General features: G+C 46.4%; 1 protein-coding gene across 2 annotated transcripts in view; it reads right to left on the bottom strand.

Annotated features, from left to right (window-relative positions):
* ADCY6 (adenylate cyclase 6) overlaps positions 1–21081 on the bottom strand; it is a 51938-nt gene that overhangs the window by 17178 nt on the left and 13679 nt on the right. For both annotated transcript variants that reach the window (XM_082205449.1, XM_082205450.1), the window contains 7 exons: positions 18078–18236; positions 15813–15954; positions 14927–15055; positions 3202–3227; positions 2841–2988; positions 2611–2708; positions 1169–1256 (listed from right to left, as the gene is read on the bottom strand). In XM_082205449.1, coding sequence (XP_082061575.1) covers positions 1169–1256; positions 2611–2708; positions 2841–2988; positions 3202–3227; positions 14927–15055; positions 15813–15954; positions 18078–18236 — 790 coding nt within the window. The remainder of the gene's footprint in view (positions 1–1168; positions 1257–2610; positions 2709–2840; positions 2989–3201; positions 3228–14926; positions 15056–15812; positions 15955–18077; positions 18237–21081) is intronic.

Raw genomic sequence — 21081 nt, 5'->3', positions numbered from 1 at the left:
AATGCCTCGCAAGACGGAAAACCCGCTAGACGAAAGGGTTTTCCGTTTTTGAGCTGCTTCGCAAGACGAATTTCCCTATGGGCTTGCTTCGCAAGACGAAAACGTCTTGCAAGTTTGTTTCCTTTTTCTTAACACCCTTAATACAGTTGCGACTTGACTTAGAGGAACAACTCATAGAACGCAGTGTACATAGTAGCCTTTTTTGAGGTTTTTAAAGACTTTGGTGATTTTTGAAGCTTTTCCAAAACTTCTTTTGCAGCCATTTGGTAAGTTAAGCTTTTAAAACTTTTTTGGGGGGTTTTGGATTTTGGGTTGGGGTGTTTGGAATTCAAGGACTTGGTGTTGGGGAGGGGTTTGCAAGAATCTGGAAGCTTGTGTGTTTTTTCTGCATTTTTCTGATTTTCTGTGACCATTGGGCCACTCTGCTGTTTTTTTTTTAAAAATATGGATTTGAATTTCTGTGTGGTGGCTGGCTGGGGGAACAGTTGGGGAGGAGTTTGCAAGAATCTGGAAGCTTGTGGTTTTTTTCTGCATTTTTATGATTTTCTGTGACCATTAGGCCACTCTGCTGTTTTTTAAAAAAAATTCTGGGTTTGAATTTTGAAATGCTCTTTACAGTATGTGTAACTTTAAAGAGCACTTAATAAACTCTTGTTGTACCAAATTTGGCTTTGTTTGGACTTTTTTTGACCATAGGAACGCATTAATTGATTTTCAATGCATTCCTATGGGAAACCGTGCTTCGCAAGATGAAAAATTCGCTAGACGAAAAAATTCGCGGAACGAATTAATTTCGTCTTGCGAGGCACCACTGTAAAACCTTCCAGACCCAACTTGTTCATTGGCCTGAGCAACTAAGGGACCCTTCTCCTCCTGGCTGCTGACTTGCTTTGCTTTTCCTCACCCTTAATGGACAGGAACCTGACACCAGGACAGCAGGCCCTTTTGCTCAGACTTATCAAGGGCTTAAGGGGCAGGGGGGTGACACTGTGGCAAAACCCCAGGAGCTGCACATGGAACCAGACTGAACCCACACACTGCACCCTCAAAAGGCATAAGGGGTGTTCCCAGGTGGGGTCCAAAGGCTGGCAGAGGGAAGGCCAGGGAGTCCTTGGGATAGTCATGAGTCACAAAGACATGGGGTCCCAATGAAGAGAAAATCACTCACGCCAAGGCAGGAGTAGATGGCACAGACAAAAAGGATGGTGGCCAGGATGACAAAGATGCTGATGTAGGCGCCAAGCATCAGAGGGGAGCTGCGGGGAGACAAGGCAGAATCAGCCCCATCAGTCAGGAGAACACCATAACGCATGTGGCTTTCCACCACTCATCAAATGTTGGTGGACTCCCACCAGTCCCTGTCAGTGTGGCCAATGGTCAGGGATGATAGAATTGTGGTCCCAACAAGATCCAGGCCCCAGGTGCAGGGAAGGCAGACGTACTGTGTAAGCTAACAATATTGTGCATATTGTTGCAAGACAGAATGTTAAATTAAAAAAAATTAAAATAGTGTATTGTGTGGGTTTTCCACTTGTGGTGACCCCTGACTCCCAAGACCAGTTTGGCTGTGTTGGTAAGTCACTTCTCCTCTTTTTGCTTAAGAATCAGCCTGAAAGCAAAAACCTCCACAACCACAGACTGTGCTCTCCCCACTTCCCCATTTACCCCTCCTTCGCTCAATGATATCCCCAAATTAGCCATTTAATCAGTCTAGCATATCACCTTTTCTCACAATGTTGTCACATGGACATTTGCCAACCCCTTCTGCGTCAGGTGTGTAACACAGGCGAGAGGGGGAACTTGGGTGTCGTGGTTCAAAGTGTAAATATACTCACAGATAGACAGCACATCTATGCTCCCTAATAACTGCAATTGAAATTCTTCCCCCCTCTTCCCCTAAAACATTTGTGGCAGCAAATAATTTTACTGACTGGAATCCAGGCAGAGTTGGCTAAATATATGAGGGATATCTTGGGTTATCCAACTGGAAACTGAAACCCGTTGGTTCAAGCAGCGTTCCTCCACACTTGTGGACAAGGAGATGGAGTTGAGAGAAGGACTGTGGTTTAGTGGTACGACACCTGCTTTGCAGGATGTCCCTGACTCAATCCCTGGTGTCTCCAGGCAGAGAGCGGAAAGACTCCCATCTGAAATCTTGGAGAGCTTCCACCAGCTGGTGCTGACAATAATGACCAAGAAGGGGCCAATAGTTGGAATTGGTAGAAAGCAGCTTCCTATGACTTTGAGGTTCCCCCGGCCCAATTTCTTCCACCGTGTCAGGGTGTGCCTTGATTGGGAATCAGCGGCTTGAGGGTCCTGTGCATCTGTTGGTGGCACATGATGGCAAGTAGTGCATAATAAGCTTTTATGAGAACTAGGTGTGCTTAGGACTACGCATCTATACATGCCACCTTACCTCACCAATGGCTACCATATACAGCAATGGAGAAGTGTAGGATGCAGACCGACTGCACATACTGGGATCCTGTGAAGCGTGCGCCTTCACTGCGTGTGCACATGAACACACACACACACGGGCATGAAATTCACATGTACCACGTTTGCAGAAAGAGTACATGACAAACGTACTCTTGCATATGTGTCACTCACTGCGGGAAGATGACAATCTGGATGCAGCAAATGAAGCAGAAGACAAGGACAGTGCAAGCCACGTAGCCGCCAAAGCGGGTATCCACCTTTTTGGAATACTGCAGGGTGGAAGGAGAAGAGAAAGAGAAGTTACCAGTGGGGTGTGGGGGTGGTTCTGCCTGAACTGGAACAAAGAGGGGTGGGATTTCCAGACTGAAAGCTGAAGACTCCAGAAGCAAATGGGAAGGTACCTTCTTCTCCAACTCTGGCTTCTGGAAAGTGAGCAGGAAGCGTTTGACATGGTCCTTGCGCAGCTGGTCAATGCTTCGAGCATCAATGGCTCTGCCCAGAAACTCATCAACTTCATCTTCAGGGTTCAGGGCCTCCTGCGTGCTTCGGCTGCAAGAGAAAGAGGTCCCAGTTTTATGACTAGTTGTGGGGGCATCAAGTGGCAGTAAAGCAAGCCTTGCCAGTGAAGTCCCTCCCCCCACATTCATCTCGCCACTCGCTGCAGAATCAGCTCCCAGACTGTCACAACACAGGCAAGGGGCTCTAACTGGCACAGCCTCCCTACCCGCTGCCAGGGTCCCAAGAGCGAGGCAAGATACTCACTTGTCTTTGCTGGAATCATCAATACCCTGAGAAAGGAGAGGGAGACACAGAGAAGAAACAGATATTTATATTTATTCATAAAAGTATTTTTGTACCACCTTATCTTAAAATACCAGGGTGGTTCGCAACAACAAAATATGAAGAGCCATTAAAAACAATTCAAAAAAATCATCCAAGTGACTGGCTAATCAAACAGCTGCAAAAGCCTGTTGGCCTAAAAACAGTGTTCAAGAGACACCAGAAAGTCAAAAGCATGGATGCCCATCAGAGCTTTGCTAGAAGACTTCTCCACAGTGTGGATATCATTCAAGTGTTCAAGTGTTCACAGAAGATTTTAAGAAAATTGTATACACATGCACAAAAAATGTAGAACTTGTGATCTTTCTAGAACATTAATATATAATCACACAGTCTTTACTGTGAATGTCTAAAGTGCAGAGATGGCTAACAACTGCGAGGGAATGCTATTAGTCTTGCAATACCTGCAATATTTATTTATTTATTTATTTATTTATTTATTTATTTATTTATTTATTTGTGAGAGCGGTGGGGAATCTCCAGTGCACTGGTCCATTAGGGGGTCCAATTAGGGCTCTGGGGTCATATCCCCCAAACCACACACACACACCTGCCAATCAGCTGGTGGGTTGGGAGGAGAGTTGTTTAAAATCCTGCTAAGTATTGTTTCACCAAAATACTGCTAATGTGGTATAGTGGTTAGAGTGCCTGGGAGACCAAATCCCCACTCAGCCATGAAACCCAATGGCTGACCTGGGGCTAGTCTCCACCTCTCAACCGAAACCCGGGATAAAATGCGGAGGGGGAGAACCATCAATACCAACTTGAGTTCCTTGGAGAAAAGGTTGGATAAAAATAAAATATGAATAATAGTAGTAGTAGTAATAATAATAATAATAGAGAAATATCTACGTAAAATATTAAAACAGCAGAGCATAACATACAGTTATTAAAACCACATAAGATCAGGACCTCCTGCCAACCTAGCAGTTCGAAAGCACGTCAAAGTGCAAGTATATAAATAGGTACCGCTGCAGCGGGAAGGCAAACGGCGTTTCCGTGTGCTGCTCTGGTTCGCCAGAAGTGGCTTAGTTATGCTGGCCACATGACCCGGAAGCTGTACGCCGGCACCCTTGGCCAATAAAGCGAGATGAGCACCGCAACCCCAGAGTTGGCCGTGACTGGACCTAATGGTCAGGGGTCCCTTTACCTTTTACTGCTACACAGCAGTAGCAAAAAGACCTGGGGGGAGGGAATGGTATACACCTGGTGCTGAGAAGATAAACCAAGTCAGTGCAAGGCAAATCTCTCTTGGGGAACACATGTCAAAGGCAGGGTGCAAACAGAGAGAAAGTTCCATCTTGGCTCCCCCTCCCACCTCTCCTTAGATGGAAGGAGCACTTGAAAATGGGCTTCCAGAGTCACCCAAGTCATTTAGAGACTTGAAGGTCAAAACCAGAACTTTGAATCGTGCCTAGAAGCAGACAGGAAGCCACCACAGTTGATTTCAAAACTGGTGAGAGACAATCAAAACCCCAAATTCCCAGCAGCAATCTTCAGTATTTTAAACCACCTGAAGCTTCTAAGGGTTCTCCTCATTTAGCACACTAAATACAATAATCAAAATGGGATGTTATCAATGCATACTAAACTACAGCTTGGAATCTCGGCCAAGGAGAAATCACATCTGGTGTACCACCCAAGGTGGTAAAAAGGATCTAGAAGCTGAGAAAGCCACTGGGTTCTCCACCAAAATAATAATAATAAACATTTTTATTTATATCCCGCCCTCCCTAGCCGAAGCCAGGCTCAGGGCGGCTAACAACAATAAAACAGTACAAAAGTACAGCATAAACAACACTCTAAAATCATTCATTATAAAATTAATTAATTCAAGCCACTGGCAACCATTGGGCCAGAGCTCCGCGAAGATTGCCGAGGGAGGGAGTCAGGCTGTGCCCTGGCCAAAGGCCTGGTGGAACAGCTCTGTCTTGCAGGCCCTGTGGAAAGATGTCAAGTCCCGCAGGGCCCTGGACTCTTGTGACAGAGTGTTCCACCAGATCGGAGCCACAGCCGAAAAAGCCCTGGCTCTAGTTGAGGCCAGCCTAACTTCTCTGTCCGAATAACATCCGTCCGAATAGCATACCAAGACTACAGATCTAATCCTTAACCGCAGCCAGAACAGGCTGAACCACACTTTCTTGGTCAGATAAGCCATGCATAGTAGCTCCATCCTGTCTCGGTTGAGTTTCAGTTCAAGAACCTTGCCCCAAAATGGAATGTTTGTAATGTCGGGGGGCGGCGGAGGGAATCTTTGGATGCCCTTTATCAAGAATGGTCACAGAATCGTAGAACTGTAAAGTTGGAAGGAACCCCAAGGATTATCTATTCCAACCCTCTGCAATGCAGGAAAATGGTTACACCTTAATTTTCTCTAAAAGGTAGTCTTATCTCAGAAAGAGACATTTTTAGCCCCTAGACCCAGCAGATGAAACTACCCCAGGCAGATGTAATGAGCCAGGAAGGGCAAGGATTGAGCATCCAGGCACCAGGCTGCCCCCATCCCTCAGAGCAGCCTGTCGGTGGCCTCAGGCCTCGGTGACAAAATGTGACTCAGTGGTGTTCTGAACATGATCACAGAGACGGCAGTAAAGGAGGCATTCCAGTCAGTGGAGATATGAGCAATTCTGCCTTTGAAATGATTAGCAAATAAGTCGCAGCTGGCCTCTGGGGAGTCTTTAACAGCTGGATATGGGCTCAGATGGAGAAGGTCACATACCCTCCAGTGGATGGCATTGTGAGGTTACAACAGTGAGGGGGAAGTGTTCTTCCGTCACTGAATCTACTGTGTCAATAATGGCAATCATGAACAGTTACCTGCATTTGGTTCGATTCGCTACTGCCAGCACCATGCTAGCCAGTGCAGCAAACCAAGGAGCAAATGGACTCTTTCTAGCGGGAGTGATTATTCACCTGTCTGAATCACCTCCATGTTCCACACAGCAAAGCATTGACAGAAACACTAGCCCCAAACTGCCCAAGGCCTTTCGGGAATCCAACAGCCTCTGAAAGCAGGCCATCTTAACAGGTTCCTCTTCAACAGGATAGCCGTAAGTCTAAAGTCCTGTTCAGGCACTTGAGTCAAACTCATAAGGGCCCAGACTGTGTGTGGGTGGAAGAAACTGTTAAGTTGTGGGTGAACATATCAGACGACACAGCGATTCTTCAAACAGCTCTTGTTTATTCACAGGCCAGGACAGAACTGAACTGAAGGGTTCAGTCAGCCTGCTTATATAGAGCTCCAGTACAACGTTACTGTAACAACTTTCTAAAACTATCCAATCACTGAACGTCACTTTCGATCCCTTATTTGCATAACTATCTACAGTATCCCCCTGCTGGCCCAGGGTGAGAACTTCAGTACATAACAGAAACATTGGCCCCACCTTGCGACATCCCCAACATGCAGAGAGTTCCTGGTCATCATCCAGCTGAATACACTTTTAATCTCTTTCCAGACCTGAATGTGAGAAGCCTGGGAGCAGAAAGGGTGTTGCTGGTGACCACAACACAGTTTTTTGCCCTCACGCCTTTGGCCAAGTAGGGCTTAATCTGAGCAGGAAGTGACCCAACCCTAATTAGAGGAAAAGGTAAGTAACTCAGAAATTCATGTAGGGCTGAAGTGACCCCAAACTGCTTCACTCCCAGGCTCCTAGCACAAGTTAAAGCCTGAGCCCAGAGACTTTCCTGAGGCACCAGAACCACCAACAAACCATTCCGCTGTATTGAAGTAGCTAAACTACAACAACAGCTGCTGGGAGCAAAGGGCACTGCCAGATCATGCAACAGCCACCAGTATCGTGGCAACCAATCAGCCACTACCAAACCATGTCAGACAATGGACTGCCACCACTGGCAGAGTTGCTCCTCCTACCATGCTAATGAAGCTCCTCCTAAGATGCAAAGAATGCCATGGCAACAGATGCCACACCACAAAACCCACTGAGCATCCAGTGTCATAGCAACAACCTGCAATCGAGCAATCAACAAAGTAACAGCAACCCTTCACAGTGAATGACACAAGACCACGGGTCTTGTCCCTTAGCAACCAGCAAACTGTGACAATATGATGAAGAAGAGCACATTAAGTGGTAGTGGTGGTTTTTTTAAAACTCTGGAATTATGCAAATTGGCTTAAAATCTTGCTCAATTTACACTTGTGAAATCAGGGTAGAGGCTACAAGGTTCTGCATACAAGTATATTGCCAGAAATTGAGATAGTCTCTATGACCTATCATTTCTTAGACTAAGAAGTCTGGATAGATATTGCATTAAATAACCAACCTTAATGCGGAGCTGACAGTGTTTAAAATCCCTAGACAACCATGTTTCATTTAAGCAGGGCAAATGGGATTTTTCCAGCACAGAAAAAGGAAGGTGCAGTGAGAACAAACAATTGTTGCAATGCACGAAGTCTCACTGAAAAAACCCCCAACACTCTTTGGTTTTGAAACCAGGGAAAGGCAGTTTCAGTATCAGGGGATCTGCCATCTATTCTCAAGAAACGTGTCTGTGGGCTGGGAGTATATTTTGTGGCACAATCGGATCCCTTCAGATGCGGTCAGGCTCTGTGATAAAGTTATCAACATCTAACAATAAGGGCCCTCATAGCCGTGGAACAAGTGTGTAGAGGCACAGCCAAGGTCATTCTGCAGAAACTCAGAATTAAAATGTCACACCGTTTGCTTAAGCATTGGTGATCAGCTAAAAGAGTCTTGTGGGTCACACCCTGGCCATGAGAGCCGAAAACGTAGCCATCTGTATTTTCTCATTCATACACGGGCTGTGGGGGCTACAAACTTGCTTTTGTTTTGTTTGAAATAAAAGCCAAGGCTCTCGGGATTGTGCAGAAGCTGGTAGATTTCATGCTAAGGCCTCACTCAGTTCATAGACTCATAGAACTGTAGAGTTGGAAGGGACAACAAGGGTCATCTAGTCCAACCCTCTGAAATGCAGGAATATTTTGCCTTGAACCCACAACCCTGAGTTTAAGTCTCTTATGCTCTACCGACTGAGGAATCCCAGCTATTTAAATAGGTTGTCACCTTGGCTTTTTGTGAGAATCTCACAAAGCAAACAACATGTAGTAACTTATGATATGATATAACATGTGATATTTTACTGTATTTTTGGTTTTTATGGAAGCCGCCCAGAGTGGCTGGGGAGGCCCAGCCAGATGGGCGGGGTATAAATAATAAATTATTATTATTATTATTATTATTATTATTATTATTATTATTATTATTATTATTATTATTTTACATATTAAAAAATGCTTCCAAAGTCTTAAAGTTAGCCAGCACATCAAGATAATGGCCATAGCCATGTTAGTTTCGAAATCTCCCCCTCCCTGTCACACACAAATTGGGAACAATAGCTGCCCCAATCTGCAACAACTGTTGCTATAACAATGCTCCATGCAATTTATGAATCAAAATAGGGCTGGGAGGTGGGAGACTTAGAGAAGCAGGGCATTGTGCCGAGGTCACAGGAAGGAAGTAGGAAAGACTCAGGGGAAGCAAGATTCCAGATCTCCTAGAAAGACCAAGGGTGAGGCGTGCCGGCGGGTGGGAAGAAAAGGGCGAGAGAGAGAGAGCTGTTGGCTGTGGCGGCTGATAGCAGGGGAAGGAAACTGGGTCCAGAAGGGGACCTTTCTCCAAGACTCTCTTTGAGATGTGCTCGACACCTGCAGCACAACAGAGGCAGTAGAGCAGACCGACTCTAAGCAAGAGGGGAAGGAACGTTTTTGAAAGCTTTTCCATAGAAGAGTACTCCATGCTCGGAGAAAGGAGGGGAGAAGCTGGATCTCTTCTCAGCTATGCTTCTTTTATTACATGGGGAGCATACAGAAGTGTAGTCAAAATAGCACCATTCACACATAAACATACAGAAGAACCCCAGAGTTTGCCAGTATATATTTATATTTTTTGAAAAACCCCCTCAAAGCAGCCCAAATATGTTCAGCGGGCAGAGAATGCTGGCCAGTTGCATGTGAAGTGGGAACAGAAGAGGTCAAAAGTGGTTGGGATCTTGAACAGAAACACTCAATCCTACTACAGTGGTACCTCGGGTTACATACGCTTCAGGTTACAGACTCCGCCAACCCAGAAACAGTGCTTCAGGTTAAGAACTTTGCGTCAGGATGAGAACAGAAATCAGGCTCCGGCAGCGCGGCGGCAGTGGGAGGCCCCATTAGCTAAAGTGGTGCTTCAGGTTAAGAACAGTTTAAGGTTAAGAACGGACCTCCGGAACGAATTAAGTACTTAACCTGAGGTACCACTGTATATTTTGTTGCAAGCCTCACATGTACCAGGTCTCAAGACCTCATTCTGCTCCATAGGCAGACCTAGCCTAAACTTCATATACTGGGAAGTGGGGTGGTGGGGGGAATGTGGATGATTAACAGGGAGGGGAAGAATTACTCCTTCCAATGCTAGATCAGTAAATCCTAAACTGTGTGCCATGAAATAAATTTAACAATTTATGTAATTTGAGCCGCACCGTACTTGGCAACAAAGGAAATGCATCCATTGCAACTCTGCACAATTTCACTGGGTGGTATTCAACACTTGTCCGACTCAAAGTAGGAGACCCACTGAAGTTAACAGCCATGACTAACAAAGGTTGGTTAATTTCAGTTGGTCTACACTGAGTAGGACCTAGCTGAATAAAACTCATAGACCTTGCCTTGCCCCTTCGCAGCAGCCTCTAGTAGGAGCATTTAATTCTGCTATATTACTCCGCTGGGTGCAACTGGAGCATGTAAATACACTCCATGTATAGACAGACATGGCAGAATTACTCGCCCACTAGGAGGCCAACAGTTACAGCTCTGTCTGAGTAGCAAAACCAGGTTTGCACACTGGCACCGGGGTCTTGCAGAGAAATCTGGGGACGTAAGAGACCTCCTCTTACTTTTGCACATTTTCTCAACATAAAATCTGTTCAGATGAAATGGAGGCGGGAAAAGGTGTGCCCTACTTATCAGACGATAATTTGGGGAAACACCGGATTAAGGGCAGAAAGGGCTCAGGCTTTTGCTACATGAATGCCCAGAAAACCTTGGGAGGTTCCCCTACGCACCGAACAAGCACACAAGCAACTCTCATTCTTGTCACCCAAGCAAGATAGTCCAGAGTAATTCAGGCACGAAATTCTTCCTAGTTAGCCGCTCACCTCACCTCTCGCTCAGGTGAGTGCCTGATTGGAAACAACCTGCACTGAAACTGCCCCAGGCAAAATCCACCTGCTCAGAATGGCCGCCAGCAACACACACACACCCAACCAACAAGCCATAAAAAGAGAATCTGGACATTCTCCCGCTCCCCACAAAAGCCACCACTTCAAAAACCCTTTACACACAGAAGGCTTTCCTCTAATGTGGAGAAGAACTGTTCTACTTGTTTTCACATGAAGGAACAACTCCCCATAACTCTGCTCCTGCCTTCTGTGGTAAAACGATCCAGAGGGCTGTAATAAATGCTCTTTCACATGTGAATGTGTCCCTCAGCCCTAATGCTTCAAAATAATCCTCCTAGCTCCTGAAGCAAGCACCTTCTGTCCTGATAGCTGTTGTATTTCTTAAACAGCCTAAGAAACCCAAATGCTTTGGATTTATTTGGCAAAGCGCAGAAGGCCATGTACTCCCAACGCCTTCAAAATCCGTATTGTAACTAGACATTTCTTCACCAGAGGCCAGACTTTTAAGAATCCACACTCTGCCCCCACCCATTCAGTTTTCAGATAAAACGGTTAATTGTAATTCTCCAGTTGTAGAACACTGCACTTTTTAGCTCTGCCCCACATCTGGGTCTCCAGACATTTTGAAAATCGTCCTGTTTCAGCCAACATGGAGCCAGGGTGGGTGACATGGGCATGGTACCCAATTCCTGCCTGCTTACACAGTCCACCGGAAGCATGAAAGAGTTTCCTTCCCTCAGCCCCTTGTTGTGCCCCCCCCCCCCGAGAGAGCTGGGCCCCAGGTATTCAGGAGCCGAGAAAGCCAATTTACTTTCTGGCATTTCTATCCATCCTATGCTCTGAGGAGCTCTCGGTTGTGGGCACAGTTCTCCCCCTATCCCACTGTATCCTCACAACAGCCATGGGAGGGAGGTTAGGCTGAGAGAAGGTGACTGAGCCAAGGTCACCCCATGAACTTCCTGGCTGAGTGGGGATTTGAACCCTGGTCTTTCAGTCATAGAATCATAGAATCATAGAGTTGGAAGAGACCACAAGGGCCATCGAGTCCAACCCCCTGCCAAGCAGGAAACACCATCAGAGCACTCCTGACATATGGTTGTCAAGCCTCTGCTTAAAGACCTCCAAAGTAGGAGACTCCACCACACTCCTTGGCAGCAAATTCCACTGTCAAACAGCTCTTACTGTCAGGAAGTTCTTCCTAATGTTTAGGTGGAATCTTCTTTCTTGTAGTTTGGATCCATTGCTCCGTGTCCGCTTCTCTGGAGCAGCAGAAAACAACCTTTCTCCCTCCTCTATGTGACATCCTTTTCTATATTTGAACATGGCTATCATATCACCCCTTAACCTCCTCTTCTCCAGGCTAAACATGCCCAGCTCCCTTAGCCGTTCCTCATAAGGCATCGTTTCCAGGCCTTTGACCATTTTGGTTGCCCTCCTCTGGACACGTTCCAGTTTGTCAGTGTCCTTCTTGAATTGTGGTGCCCAGAACTGGACACAGTACTCCAGGTGAGGTCTGACCAGAGCAGAATACAGTGGCACTATTACTTCCCTTGATCTAGATGCTATACTCCTATTGATGCAGCCCAGAATTGCATTGGCTTTTTTAGCTGCCGCGTCACACTGTTGGCTCATGTCAAGTTTGTGGTCAACCAAGACGCCTAGTCCAACACTCTTAGCTGCTACTCCATACTTGCTCTTTAGTCCCTTTATACACCTAGCCTGGCACTATCAACTCTGACAGTCTCTTTCCAAGGTTTCGGGCTAATAGAAGAAGAAGAAGAAGAAGAAGAAGAAGAAGAAGAAGAAGAAGAGTAGTAGTAGTAGTAGTAGTAGGAGTTTGGGTTTGATATCCCGCTTTATCACTACCCTAAGGAGTTTCAAAGCGGCTCACAATCTCCTTTTCCATTCCTCCCCCACAACAAACACTCTGTGAGGTGAGTGGGGCTGAGAGACTTCAGAGAAGTGTGACTGGCCCAAGGTCACCCAGCAGCTGCAGGTGGAGGAGCGGAGACACGAACCCGGTTCCCCAGATTATGAGTCCACTGCTCTTAACCACTACAGCACATTGGTGTAGAGGTTTTTCTACTTGATCTGTTTAACTGGAGACACCAGGGACTGATGCCAGGAACCATCTGCATGCAGCATATGTGCTCTACCAAAGCTGTCCTACTTTAACCCCAATTCCTTCCATAACTCCCCCCCCCCCGCAAAAAAAGAAGGCACAAAAGTAATTTTGTTCTCTTGTTTGTAGGATATTTGACACCTCCTTTGTCCAATTAGCTGGTCTCTCAGGATGATTATCTCGAGGGAAAATATGATGTGCTGACACAACTCATCAGATCTTCCCTATCTGCATGGTATCAATAGATTTCCTTTTAACACTGGTCAGCTAGCCTCTAAAAGATTGACAGGGTAAATAGCTGGATTTGTGCTGGTGGTGTAGTCTACTTATCTGCCCTTCTGCTGTCCTCATGGAGGGTACTCCTAGACAGAAAGACAGCAGGCTTCATTCCACACACATATTCAAAAACACACATTGAGGAGATTCCCCATGCTTCTTCGCGTCTGCTGCAACACCCAAGCAGACTCTTGGACATCTGGTGTGATGACATCTCATTTCGAAAGCCAGTTCCTCTCCAAAGTTAAAAAGTGGTGCTATTCAATATCTCCATATGGATCTAGGCTTTTATTTCTTAGAAAATTTATATCCTGCCTTTTTGAGCCAAAGCAACTACACAGTGGTTAACAATAAGAACCCAAATAAATATAATTCGAGGGGAGACTTAATGTGTTTCTTAAAAAAAAAAATAACCAAAAACTAATCAATCAATCAAGTTAGCAGCAATAAACAATGACCAAAAGCTAGCAGAAGGCGGGAGATTCTCTTCCAACTTTGAGGGCAGCCTGGGATGGCACAGCCTAGATCAATAACAGCAGCAAAAAGTAACAGAGATCAGGGAAAGCGTGAATATCCCTTGGGAGGGACTTCCAGAGTTTGGATTCCACCACCAAGGAGGTCACATCCCAAGTAACTCTGCCCTCAATTTACTTCAAATGGCAAAAGGGTTCAGGAAGAACAGAGTCTCCAAGGAAGTTCTTGTAACATGGGTAGGTTCACGCTGAGCTGGGAGGGAGGTAGAGGAGGACTTTCCATATATATATATATATATATATATATATATATATATATATATGCACCATCCTTGTGATCTTAGAAAAATTACGTGAGCAGATTCAGCCCAAAGCCTCCAGCTGGCTCATGCCACAAGGAAAGAAAAAAACAGCCTTCTTGTTGAGCATCAAATATATTATCTGTACATCACATAAAGGGTGGGGACATTATTTGCTTTTTCAGCTGCTAGGATCAGTAACAGCCTGGTTCTCATGGATGCAATTTGCTGCAAGTGGGGTAAAACTGTAACTCTGGCATGTGACACGTTCGGTTTTATGGCTGGTAATCCAACTGCACTGGAAGCAACTTTATGGTTATGGCCTATGGCCTTAAACAGCTACTCCCACCCTATCCCCATCCCCCCTCATTCTGGGCCAACTCCTTTGGCACAGGGCTCACTATTGTCTCCTTGGCACAAGTCAAGGTGCTGCTCTGACCTATAAACAGCCTTAATGCACAGAAGCCTCAGAGAAATCCTCTCCCTTAATTCCACATGCTTTCTCCTTTGCTCCACTGCAAGTCGCAGAATCAAGCATGACAGATTTCTTCACTGTGCCACCCATGCCACCAAAGAGGGAAGTTATTTGTGGCTCCCTTCTCAAGCACTCTGAGGATGTTTTAAGGCTTTTCCCACTTGGGCTGGCATTCAAGAGCCTGTGTGAAGCAGCCCAAATGGCAGCGGAGAAAAGCTCTGGATGTGTAGATTTCACCATGCTCATTCCCCAGCTTCTCCAGTAAAAGAAGCTCACATAAGCGGCCCTGGAAAGATCCCCACCCAAAGTTCTTTTGCCAATCAATTTGGGCAAAGTAGATTAATACTGGACTCAATAAGAGACATCAGCTTCGTCTGCGCCAATAATAAGAAGCGAAGAGACCAGATCCTGCACATGCTGCCATGTGACCAGCTTGCCACACAGTCAGAAAAGCCCACACAGGCAAGGCTTTTGCCATGGGCACTATGGGTTGTAGGCAATGCTAGCCTGGCTCAGAGCAGACTCATTGAAATTAAGACATGGCTTAACTTAACAGGTCTACTCTTAAGTTGGCTACAACCCTCTGTGCTCAAACATTCGTGAGAGCAAGCCCTTGTGGAAGTTTCCATTTCTTTCTCTAAGGATAATAAACAGTGTAGAATGTACACAACAGACCCTTACCCACCCAGGACCTGCAAACAGGTGTGTAATGTGATCAAAGCCCGGTTGCCTTTTGCTCCCACCCTCTTGGCTGGGTGTGCCCCCAAAGCAAGCCCTCTCTCTGTCCCTCGCTGGCACTCACCATCTGTCGGAAGGCCTTGGAGTCCTTCGTCCGGGGGAAGGAGCGCTCAGGCACCCAGCGAGGCACCAGTCCTTCGGTAGAATTGGCCTGAGCCCTCTGCAGCTTGGCTAAGATGGCCTTCTCCTCTTTCTGTCCGAGAGAAAAACAGGCCATGGAGGTACAAACAAAGAAGCTGGGGGGGAGGGGGAGGGGGCCATGGGGAGGGGGGGGAAACCCTTTCCAATACCCTCCCCTGGAATAAGGCTGCTCATCTTGGCCGGCCAGAGTTTCAGCTTCCACTGCTCCAGCTTTGGATAGCAGAATGCTCACCTTCCCCATGAACCATACCTACAGGGCATAAGCAGTGCCCTGCTGGCTGGCAGGTATGTTTTCTAACTCTCCACACCCTAGAGAAGGGGGGGAGGCAACTTTTTTGGGCCACGGGACACATATCAAATTTTGTCAGTGTGCAGGGAGTGCCAGTCACAAAATTGCTACCACTGGGGTCGCACTGCATAACACACAATGACTGCCGTGGGGAAAGCGGCATAACACAAGTTTAGAGACTACCACCCCCAACCACCCCAGACTTACTAATGGAAGGGAGGTATGTCCTGCTGTGATTCTGAGGGATCACACAGTATTGGTTCTACTTACACACACAAACATTTGCAGTCTAAAAGCAACAGGGAACCTATCTCAGTACCAGGAAACATATACCTCAGAAGGTATATTCACATTTTGCTCCATAACTTTTTTCCAGGAGGGCTAGAGGCTTCCCTTTAAAAAGACAGAGAAAACGGGGAGACCTGCCCAAGAGCCACGGTGGGAAAGCCTTTCGTGACCCCTGCACAAGAGCAAATTACTGTGATATTCTTCCCCAGTCCCCAGCCCCTCCAGGACTCACTCGTTTCTGGCTGCAGCCCACGATGAAGAAGGTGTCGATGTTGTGCTCCTTAAGGTAGGCATTGCGCTCGCCCCCGTGCCCTGGCTCCACTTCGTAGTCCTCATTCAGGTACTGCAGCGTGGCTCGCGTAATGTGGATCCGCCTAGCACAGAACTTTTGTCACTCAGCCAAGTCATCTGGTGGAGCCCCCCCTCTCCCACTCCCTCTGAGCCCCACCTACAGCTGCCAATTAATATGCACGAGAGGAAGAAGAAGATACCGTTCAACATGTAAGTGGTTTGAGCATTGGAAGACACAAGACCTACCCACCTTGGAAGAATGGCAGATGCAACTAATAGACTATATGGAGATGGCGGAAATGACTAGCAGAATCCGTGACCAGGGAGAAGAGTTGGTGGAAGAAGATTGGAGGAAATTTAAAACTTATTTACAGAAACATTGTAAAATTTTTGAATGCTGATGACATTGCTCTAGCAAATAAGGTAGAATGTAAGATGGGATTGATAATAGACAAACTAATAGGATATGAACTTGCTGAACCAATTTTTAAAAGGGATACAAAAAAGGGAGACGTGAGGAAGTCAGGAAAATAAGTTAATTACAGAAGAGAAATCAAGAAAGAGGGAGCTTAATTTTCTTGTATAAGTGTTTTTCCTTCTTTTTTTTCTTTGTGTTTAATTTTTGTATTTTTGAATTTTGTAATTTTGTATTTTTATTGTTTCTGTTTTTGTTGTTTTTTTTTGAATTTTTCTGTTGATAAAACCTAATAAAATATTATTTTAAAAAAACACACAAAAAAACATGTAAGTGGTTTGGTCTCTGCCCACGAAGCTGGAGAGCAAGAGGCTAGAATCATGGAACCATAGAACTGCAGAGCTGGATGGGACCCCAAGGGTCATCTAGTCCAACCCCCTGCAATGCAGGGATCTCAACTAGATCATATATGATAGATGGCCATCCAACCTCTGCTTTAAAACCTCCAATGAAGGAGAATCTCCCACCTCTCACGGGAGGTTCGATGGGCAAGTGGACAGAAAGGGCAAATAGGTGGGTAGTAAAATTGGAGGAGGTAGCAATAGGACTGCAGGGAAGACAAAAGTGGACTAAGCTGAATATCAGGGGAAAGCCTCGAAGGTGTGTCTTCAGGAACTAAGGCGGGAACAGGGAACAGCATGGCTGAAAGCCACAGAGACAGGACTGGGGGAGGCAATGATAGGTGGCTTTTCATGGGTGCAAGAAGGGGAGATGAGAAGGGAGATAGTTGGGGTCAAGAGTGTTGTGTTGAATGAAGGGACTAGAAGTGTGAAGAGGCTGCAGGTGGCAACTGGGAAAAGCCATTGGAGAAGCTTCAGGGGAAGAGTTCTTTGGTCACCTTCACCACACCTGGCCCATGCAGTAGTGGAGAAACTCCAGCCCACGGGCCCTCCTTTGTGGCCTGCAAGGCCACTTCAAGCAGTGGGGACAGGGCTTTGCAAGAGTGCCAGGGATAAGCCGATGACAGTGACTTTGCCTGCAAGGATTGACTCCAAAGCATGAGGGCCAAATTGGGCCACTTGCTATCAGGTGCTTGTCAGGGTGGTCCACCCCACCCACCCGTCAAGCTTGGCCTGCAAGCTTAGATCCAGTTCCCCACCATTGGGTCAAGACCATGACCACCAAAACTAGAGAGCCTGGTTTTGCTCATGCCACCAGCAAGCTGAAGTCCTGGCCAAACCAAGCTGCTTGTTTATGCAAAACTATGGGGCCTCTCCTGGCACAGAGGTGGGCAGAGCCATGTGGAGGTAGCTGAGGTGGTCAGACAACGTTGCCCCAGCAAAAATGCATCTTTGTGGCAGCGGGACAATGGCTGCTGTTTAAAAATAAACCCCTGCCTCATTTTTTGGATAACAGCAACCCCCACTTCCAAGTATCAAGGATAGGGACAGGGAAGGTGGCACCTATTGGACAGCGCTTGTGACATCCGCCAAGGGGGAGCTCACAAATTCTCCTCCAGCCTACCCACAAATACATGTACAAGCTGTTCACCTCCACACGATCTGTCTCAGGCAACAGACACAACCCTACAGTTCCAGCTATCAACTCATTCCTCTTTATGGAGCCACCTCTTAGTAATTCCACCAATCCAACTTTCCCCTCCTTTTACTCCAAAGACAGAGACTTTGTGGCTCTCCAGCCACAAGTTCTAGGACTCCCTACTGCCATCATGCCTGACCACTGGCCATCACTGCCCCTGCCTTTCTTCAGGCCTATGGGGACTGGACTTACCCAGCTTTGCCACCAGCCTCCATGTGGTTGGCCAGGGTGACATCATTGGACCAGACGTCAAACTGCCACTTGCGTAGGCCCAGCACTCCGCAATGTACACGCCCACTGTGGATCCCGACACGCATGTTCACATTCACCCCCGTCACCTCACGCACCAGCCTGAAAAACAGGAGGAAAGGAAGTGTCAAAGCACCCCTCCCCCTCTTCATATACACCCATGAATTCACTCGCGTGAAGTAAGAAACGCAGTCTGTGTCATGCTTACAGGGGAAGACCGATTATAATACCATCAACCAAGTGTCATATTCATGCAGGGTACAAGAAAACAGGTCATTGCCCTGAAGGGTGACGGCTGATGTTAAAATGGGCAATGAAACTTCCTGCAAGCAAGTTGCCAGGGTGGGGATGGAGGTACAAGAACAAAATAATCTAAGATCAATAGACAAGCTTTGGCTATACAATATTATTAATTAATTTTATATTATTATTATTATTATTATTTATTTGTACCCCGCCCATCTGGCTGGGTTTCCCCAGCCACTCTGGGCGGCTTCCAACAAAGATTAAAAATACATTAAAATGTCACACATTAAAAACTTCCCTAAACAGGGCTGCCTTCAGATGTCTTCTAAATGTCAGGTAGTTGTTTTTCTCTTTGACATCTGGTGGGAGGGCGTTCCACAGGGCGGGTGCCACTACCGAGAAGGCCCTCTGCCTGGTTCCCTGTAGCTTTGCTTCTCGCAGTGAGGGAACCGCCAGAAGGCCCTCGGTGCTGGACTCAGTGTCTGGGCAGAACGATGGGGGTGGAGACACTCCTTCAGGTATACTGGACCGAGGCCATTTAGGGCTTTAAAGGTCAGCACCAACACTTTCAATTGTGCTGGGAAACATATGGAATATACGGAATATGGAGCCTCAAACACCTGTAGATTAATTTGTCACCATATCCATACCCAAAGCACATCTTTAGACCCTTTTATCAGTGGTTTTGTGTTGGTCAAGTTAAGATTTACCTGTGAAAGAAGACTTTGTATGCTTCTTTTTATTTTCTGTGTTTTTGTTCAGATTAGTTTTTTTTTTGGGGGGGTTAATGTGTCTACACATACATATAGCAACTACTTGGGACTGGAGTGAGCCCTCACAGAAGTGGGACGCCATGATAAACCACTGGGTTGTATTCAATGATGCCATTCTGCTTGTGCAACAGACTTCCTGCTCCAGAGGGTTGAGGGACCAAAAAGCATATTACTGCTTTGACGCCAGCTGCCGCTTTTGGACGGTGCAGTGTGGGGCACAGAATACAGCCACCCGTGACTTCAGATGCAAGGACAAAGCTGGTGCCATTGCTGGCTTTTATCACGCACCTCTTCACCTCACAGATGCTTCTGTCGTACAAAAAATGGGCCTATAGATAAAGCATTTCGATTCCCTGGAAGGGGCTCCAGTTTCACAGCTGTCCATCGATAACCCCATGGGGTTCTCCTTTCTCATTTCCTTCAGTGACACTGCACAAGCGCACAGGGTTTGGCACAGAGAACTGACACCCTGAGAGGACTTTGGCTTTTATGGGGGGTGGGGGTGTTGCAAAAAGGAAGTTTCTAGACCATATGGCTGTAAAGATAATCCTGACATTACATAGGCAATGCCTGGTGAAGTATGAAGATTCTGAGGACGGGGAGGAGGGGTGCTGAGGAATGGCCAGGAAGCAAAGGGAGGGCAAGGCACCTCCCTCCCTACGGCCAGCCAAAGCAACACTAAGAACATTATGGGAGAACAACAGACATTTCCCCAACATGTATGATTTATTCAGTTCCACAATTTTGTATTTCAAGGAACTGAGATTAGATATTTCTGCTTCATAGCCCTGGTGATGCTATCTCATATAAGCTATTATCAAGCCAGGATCCAACTGAATGCTGCAAATGTGAAAGAGATACTAAGTTTTTTAAACCATTCAGTGATCTGTATAAATGCAGAAGTAACGAATTTGGCTTTCTGTACTGTGACCTGCGATAAAGAAGGATGTTGCCACCTGTATGTTGTGCGTCAAGCATATGCGCAAACTGCCACAGTGATGGCTGGTGTATCTCACACATTGTAAGCTGATTCAGATATCCTGATAAAACACGGCTTATCGTGATGGGAACAGACTGCACCTGTGAGGGTCACACAATCTCCATTCCTCCTCCAGAGTGGCCATGAGGGGGTGACTGGAAGATTTGGCAAGCTTGTTATTAACAGGCTTGACATTCCATCCAAAAGTTATTAACAAGCTTGACATTCCATCCAAACTTGACAATTCTTTTTAACCAGAGTTTATCTGAAATAAGCTGTGGGTTAAACCACAGAGCCTAGGGCTTGCCGATCAGAAGGTCGGCGGTTCGAATGCCTGCGATGGGGTGAGCTCCCATTGCTCAGTCCCTGCTCCTGCCAACCTAGCAGTTCGAAAGCACATCAAAGTGCAAGTAGATAAATAGGTACCACTCTGGCAGGAAGGTAAACTGCGTTTCCGTGCGCTGCTCTGGTTCGCCAGAAGCAGCTTAGTCATGTTGGCCACATGACCCGGAAGCTGTACGCCGGCTCCCTCGGCCAGTAAAGCGAGATGAGCGCCACAACCCCAGAGTCGGCCACAACTGGACTTAATGGTCAGGGGTCCCTTTACCTTTTTTAAACCATGGGTTATGAAGTGGGCTTACTTCAGACAAACCAGAGTTTATGAAATTGATATACTGATAAATTGTCATTAATCTGAATATTCAAGTCCCCTCATCCAGTCCACACTAGAGGTGGGGAGAGCACAAACACCCTAGGCTAGCTGGTGCTTGTTCCCATCACGACAAACCATGGTTTACCGTACATCCAAACTAGCCCATTGTGCAATACGAAACAGCAAACACACACACAATTTTGTGGTATCCTAGCCAGTGAAAGCTTATGCCGTAGAAAATGTATTAGCCTTTAAAAAGTGCCCCAAAGATCGCTGTGACAGGCTAAAAAGGTTACC

This window comes from Podarcis vaucheri (genome assembly GCF_965113315.1).
Source record: "Podarcis vaucheri genome assembly, chromosome: 2".
Taxonomy (NCBI): Eukaryota; Metazoa; Chordata; class Lepidosauria; order Squamata; family Lacertidae; genus Podarcis; species Podarcis vaucheri.
This window is presented reverse-complemented; position numbering and strand designations above follow the sequence as displayed.